The 7,142-nt window shown below is 33.9% G+C and overlaps 2 protein-coding genes across 2 annotated transcripts; both read left to right on the top strand.

The window, feature by feature from the left end:
• Positions 1–2,171: 2,171 nt before the first annotated feature.
• LOC104906235 (uncharacterized) lies at positions 2,172–3,023 on the top strand. The gene has a single exon (XM_010694968.1). It carries the CDS (start codon positions 2,172–2,174, stop codon positions 3,021–3,023), a length of 852 nt encoding a protein of 283 aa, XP_010693270.1.
• A 43-nt stretch (positions 3,024–3,066) lies between these two features.
• Positions 3,067–3,549, top strand: LOC104906233 (uncharacterized). The gene has a single exon (XM_010694966.2). The coding sequence runs from the start codon at positions 3,067–3,069 to the stop codon at positions 3,547–3,549; it is 483 nt and encodes a 160-aa protein (XP_010693268.2).
• The last annotated feature ends 3,593 nt before the right edge of the window (positions 3,550–7,142 follow it).

The raw sequence follows: 7,142 nt of genomic DNA, 5'->3' as shown, positions 1-7,142 counted from the left end.
CAAAGAAGGTATCAGATTGCCATCATTTGAGCCTGACACAATTGGTAAAGTATCATTGACCATTTTACTATTATGTACTTTTTTTTAAGGAGTGTTACCGATGAATAAAGAAATATTATTGTAGGGGTATGCGATGGATACGTTATTTAGAGCATCACCAATGGGTGGGTTGGTCTTAACTAGTTTTTATGTTTTTGTCATTCTCTCTCCTTCCCTCCTTACACCTCACATCCCACTAAAACTCCCACCAACTCATTTTTTTTTTATCACAATGGTTTAGTTGGTCTTACTTGGTTTTTCTATTTCTCTCTCCTACTTTTACCAAACCCCACCACAGTGGCGGAGCCAGCTGGGGGGACATTGGGGACAGATGTCCCCCCACTTTTAAAAAATAATTTCTTAAAAAAAAAATTGAAAAAAAACACGTTGAGAGTCAGGTTGGAGAGTGGGACGCGTGAAATTTTTGAAAGAAAAAATGAAGCGCTTAAGAGGAGAGAGAGAGACGGAGTCTTTGAGGAAGAAAGAGAAACCCTAAGTTGTCGACGGCGTACGGACCGTCACCGACGGTCGACTGTCGACTGGCGATTCACGCCGACGCGAAGAAGCGAAGTCTCGAAGACTCGAACTATCGAACAGCAGAAGAAGGCCAAGAAGCGATTCAAGCGAACACTCGTCGGAGATTCACGCACCGACCGCTTACTCACCGACTCGCCGGCCTCCGACTCCCGGCCTCCCGATTCACGCACGGCCAACCACAAATCAGTTTGTAAGTTTTCTTAACTAACCCTAAGTTTTAGTTTAAGTTTTTTTTAAGGTAATATTTTAATTTACAATTTACATTGTTTGGTTGTGAATTACTGAATTATGATATTTGTAAAATGTTAATTTGTGATTGTGGAATGTGGATTTATGGTTGTTGATTGTAAAATGTTAATTTGTGATTGTGGAATGTGGATTTTGGTTTGAAGAGGAATACTTTGATATGTAATTGATTAAGGTTTATCAATTTAATATTAAATGTCAAGTGATTGTGATTCACATTCACCTAATTCTAACAAGTCCAAGGCTAAGGGAAAACAACCCGATCTTCGACAATCTCTCTTTAAAAGAATGTAATCTCAAGAAACTTCTTCACCCGCTCATAGTGAAACACCTCAAAATGAATCTCCTTCATTTGCCTCTCCTCAAACTCATGATGTTGATATGGATGTTGGTGGTTCAAATACTAGTAATGTAACATTAGAGGAGGAGGAGGAGGAGGAAGAAGAAGAATTAGTATATGATGTTGAATTACTTCCTCATGATCCGGGAAAAGATTGAACATAATGAGTTATCCCTCAAATCAAAGAAATGCGGTGAGGAGAGCTTATATTCTTAAAAAACCATGTCAACCAAAAACTCATGTCTTTCCTCAAAGATCGATTTTCGGTTTACGTCGTTTTAGTGTTAATTGGTTCAAGAAATGGGATTGGCTTGAATATAGCATTGATAAAGATGCCGCATTTTGCTTTGCGTGCTACTTGTTCAAGAATGATGTCGAAATTAATATGGGGGGTGATGCATTTGTTGATGGAGGGTTTAGGGCATGGGATAAACCGGAAAGATTTGAGAAACATGTTGGTGGAATAAAACGTGCTCATAATCTTGCTTATGAAAAGTATGTGAATTTAAGAGATAAAAAAAAGACTTCAATTGTGAATGTGTCTGACAATGTAAGTGAGGTGACAAAAAGGGAATATCATATTCGTTTGGAAGCATCTTTGAGTTGTTTACGATTTCCTTTGCGCCAAGGATTGGCATTTCGTGGGCATAATGAAAGTGATGAGTCTTATAATAAGGGTAATTTTCTTGAGCTTTTGAGGTGGTTAGGGGAAAGGGTTGAAGAAGTGAAAAAAAACATACATTAGAAAATGCTCCTAAGAATTGTCAAATGACTTCTCCTCCGATTCAAAAGGACATTATTACTTGTTGTGCAAAAGAAACCACTAAATGCATAATAGAATAGCTTGGTGATGATTATTTTGCTATATTGGCCGATGAATCAAGTGATGTGTCTCAAAAAGAACAACTTGCTCTTCTTTTGCATTTTGTGCATCGTAATAGTGGTAAGATTATGGAGAGATTTTTGGGTATTGTTCATGTTAGCGATACTACCGCTTTGTCTCTTAAAAATGCCATTATATATGTCTTTACTTGTGGAGCATTCTTTGAGTCCATCTATGATAAGAGGACAAGGTTATGATGGTGCTAGCAACATGAGAGGTGAAGTAAATGGTCTTAAGACTTTAATCATGAACGATACTCCGAGAGCCTACTACATACATTGTTTTGCTCATCAACTCCAACTTATACTAGTAGCCGTTGCTAAAAAAAATGATACTTGTGGTTGGTTATTTGAGATATTTGCAAACTTGTTAAATGTGATTGGGGTTTCTTGTAAAAGAAGGGACATGCTTCGACAAAGCCAAGCTCAACATGTGGCTCAAGCATTAGAGGTGGGGGAAATTGATAGTGGAACGGGTTTGAATCAAGAACTTGGTTTGAAAAGGCCCGGAGATACGCGTTGGGGGTCTCATTTCAAGTGTCTTTTAAATATCATCAACTTGTTTCCTTCTATTGTTGATATACTTGTGTATATTGGTAAACATGGTTCGTCGGAAAACAAGTTCAAAGCTCAAATTGTTTTATGCTCATTGGAGTCATTTGATTTTATTTTTATGGCTCATTTGATGTTGACTATACTTGGGTACACAAATGATTTGTGTGTTGCTTTGCAAAGAAAAGAGCAAGATATTGTGAATGCCATGGGACTTGTTAATTCCACAAAAAATGTGTTGCAAAAAATGAGGGAACAAGGATGGGAGACACTCTTACACAAAGTTACTTCATTTTCAACTAAGCACAAAGTTGAAGTACCTAGCATGGATGCTCTTTATGTTCCCCAAGGAAGATCAAGGCGTTTTGTTGAACAAGCAACGAATCTACATCATTTTCGAGTTGGAATTTTTTTTGGAAGTGATTGATTTGCATCTTCAAGAACTTAATAATCGATTTAATGAGAGGAACATGGAGCTACTTACATGCATGGCTTGCCTAAGTCCCAAAGGTAATTTCTCTTCCTTTGACAAAGAAAAGATTCTCAAACTTGCCCTTTTTTATCCCGAAGAATTTTCTAGTGTTGATGTGATGGCTCTTAAACTTCAACTTGATGTATTCATGGATAATATGCTAAGTGATGAAAGATTTTGTGGTTTGCAAGATCTTAATTCTCTTTCCATGATGCTTGTTGAAACAAAGAGGCATGAGAATTTTCCACTTGTATATTTGCTCATCAAGTTGATGTTGATTCTTCCCGTTGCTACGACGAGTGTTGAAAGGGTGTTTTCCGCAATGACATGTGTCAAAAATAAGTTGCGAAATAGCATGAGCGATCAATTTATGAATGATTGTTTGGTAACTTTTATTGAGAAGGAGGTGTTCTTACAAGTTCCCGATGAAAAAATCATTGATCACTTTCAAAATATGAAGACCCGAAGGATGAATTTGTAATTTTTATTTTTAGTTTATTTTTTTTGTCATTTTTCTTAGATTGTAAGACTATAAGCATTTTGAAAATTTGAATGTAAAACATTAAGTATTAAACAATTTATGGTGTATTGTTTTTTTTTACATATTTTTTTCCAAATGTTTGACGGTCGAATTTTATCCCCCCACTTTGAGAATCCTGGCTCTGCCACTGCCCCACCATATACTCTCTTTCCTACTTTTACCAAACCCCACCATATACAATGTTTATTTTTTATACAAAATAGATGATTTAAATTAATAAAAGCTAATTAGATAACGTTAAATTAATTACGAGCTAATTAGCTAATTAGCTTATGTTAAATTAATTACGATAAATTAAATTATGTTACAAGCTAATTAGCAAATTAGCTTACGTTAAATTAAATTAGAGTTAACGTGAGATTATAGTAAATATGTGTTAATTAGCTTACTTTAAATTAAATTACGTTAACTAGACATTATAAATTAAACGAACATAGTACATAAGATAGATAATTTAAAAAACACACATACATGAAATTTGATACATAAAGATAGATAATTTAAAACACAAATACATGATATATTGATACATAAAAATAGATAATTTAAAACACACGAATACATGAAATTTGAAATTACTTAAACCATAATTAATTAAATAGAGTTAGTTAATCAACTTGACGATTAAGAAATTATTTTGGGGATTTTGTGGGTGGTTTGGATTATTTTGGGAGTAATTAAGATTATTTGAATCCATAATATTGACTTAGTTTAAGTAATATTAGTAGGTAGGAGAGAGTAATTAGAAAAAAAAAATATTAGGAAGAGGTGTGGTAAAATATATGAAATTTAGGCTCTATTTATAGATAAAAATATTTTATAGTCGTTATTGTATTTTTTTTAAAAAAATTTTAAAGTGATTTTTCAAAATTTGTAACGTTAAAAAATTTGTAACGTTAAAAAATTGTTGTTGTATGAAATCAAATAAAACACAAGTTGGCAGCAAACAATTTGTTGAGAATGACAATCGCACACTTGGCAGCCACTAACAGTCATCTGTCACATTGCCCCACAATTAACAGTGAAACGCACAACTTCCTTCCTCTTCCGCAATATGCTTCGCCCTCAAACCTAGCGTTTTAACTGATTTCGAAATAGAAAAAATTATTTCGCCAGATTTCATGATACACGCGACATCTCCTTATTAGGCGTGTGCACATCATCCGAGGTGCTGTTGGTCTGGAATTCTAGACCAACCAGCTCCAAGGACCAAGTGTCCTAATGGTAAGACCTATTAAAACTAGTTTTACTATTTGCTAGACCAATTAAAACTAGACCATTGTAGATGCTCTTAGTGTTTTGGATGGCTCTTGGAGAGTAGGGGGTATACGTAATTGGCCGACTGGGACCTTGGACATAAACCTCCAAAAGGACACGTATGATTATCTTAACTTTTATTTCGTGATTGTTACTATTTTTCCATGTTACATGATAACGAATTATATTTTTTTCATGCACACGGATAGACATAGTTGTGGTGTGCATATGCTCATTGCGATTAAAGCTTGTGCGGATCGTTTTGTGGACAGAGTTGTTGTGGTATTTGTTTCTTATCTAACTACTTACTTAACATAATTTTTTTACGTAACGTAAGTTTATTTACACTTAAAATCCTTTGTTTAATCCCTTATAAAGGATAACATGTCCAAGGAATGGGAGCGGCTGCTATGTGAAGACGTTATGTCAACGGAGAATGAAGTACGAAGTAGTGTTATTGATCTATTAAGTACATTGTGAGTTGGTGTCCATAATTTATTGTAAATGGCCATTGCAATTACAAACCGCATAACTAGTTAGTAGTTACTTCATGATAATTTGGGCCAAGGTTGTAATCTGGGCCACACCAGATAGTTACTTGATGATATTGTTGGCCCAAGGTTGTAATCTGGGTCACACCATACTAACAGGGCCGTCTCAATTATTATGGAGGCGCTGTACAACTAATAAAAAATGGGCCTTTAATTAGTAATACAATTTTCGATCACTTTTTGCCCCAAGGTTTTAAGTTGATGGTTGTCTTTGTCATTGACGATCATTAATCATTTATTAAATCTTTGAGAAAATTTTACTAAGCTTAACACATTATTTCATCATCGAATCAAAACTTCGAGAATTTTTTTTTATGAAATTAGTCTACCTTCATATTAGTATTACTATTGAAGTATTACTAGTTTTTTTTGGTGTTCGAAATCGACTAAGAGATGTGCTATAGATTTGATCCATGAGTTCAAATTTAACCATTAAATCAAGTAATGCTTGATGTTATTATTCTAAAGTAATAACATTAACAAATGAAAATTATAAGAAGAATCGCCTGGGGAATAATCCGGGACTTTAATTAAACTAGTTAAATTATATTAGTATCGGGTAACTACCCACATTAAAGTATACTTAGTGATTTATTGGCATAAAAGTTAAATAAAATTAAAAACATCTACCCTTTTATGGATTGACTATATACTTCAAGTGCATTTACTAAGAAAAACGTGTATATAATATATATGACATAAATAAAATAAGTATTTCACTTGTTGGGAAGAGAAAAAAATTAGTTGGGAATTAGATCATTATAAGGATTGTTGGGAAGAGAAAAAAAATTAATTGGGAATTAGATCATTATAATGATTGTTGGGAAGAGAAAAAAATTAATTGGGAATTAGATCATTATAAGGATTCGAACCCTGTATTCTCACAATTTGAGTAGAGGTCATAAGACCAACATACCATAACCATCCATTTTTAATATATGTTGCAAAAACTCGTAAGACAAATATATGGTGAAAGAAAATTTAATGTGATCTTATTGATTTAAACACTTTTGTTCTTAGAAGGAAAGTAGGAAAAATATCATAATGACCATGTAAACACTATCATGATGCTTAAAAAACATGGATAAATATGATAACGCTTAAAAAGTAGGATATATATCATAATGGTTAAAAACACAAAGAGATTACATATTACAACTATATTTATGTAAAGACTATATAATAACGTAAAGTAAAGTAGATTTTGGGCATACTAAAGTAGAATTAACTTATATTTATGTAACTAAATAACGTAAACTAAAACTACACCCGATTCTTCTTGCTTGTTCCCTCGTTCCCTAAATCGGTTGACTTCCTTTCGTTCTTCTTGCTCGTTCCCTCATCTTCAACCGTTAATTTTGGAAACATGTATTCCCCAAAAAGAAGAGGAAACCCATCACAAAAGTCTGCCCAATCTGTTGACATGCTTGCGTGAAGTGTGACAACATTATGACAGATGATATCCGTAGCCATTTCCGCATTCTTCTTCATTGTATACTTGAACCATGCAGATATATATAGATCTTCATTACGAGGATGGGAAAACTCCCTCCATAACCTGCATGTTTTTTTATTGCGACTTGTGTATCCCAACAACACTTTGGAATAACTAATTCTCTCATTATGTGTTCAACGGAGAACACAGGGTAGGCTTGGGGTTGTTCATTATCATTTCCATTTCCTTCATTCATATTTCTTTCTTTCTTTTATTTGAGGGGTTTTTCT

The sequence above is a fragment of the Beta vulgaris genome, chromosome 2, assembly GCF_026745355.1.
Source record: "Beta vulgaris subsp. vulgaris cultivar EL10 chromosome 2, EL10.2, whole genome shotgun sequence".
NCBI classification, from domain to species: domain Eukaryota; kingdom Viridiplantae; phylum Streptophyta; class Magnoliopsida; order Caryophyllales; family Amaranthaceae; genus Beta; species Beta vulgaris.
This window is presented reverse-complemented; position numbering and strand designations above follow the sequence as displayed.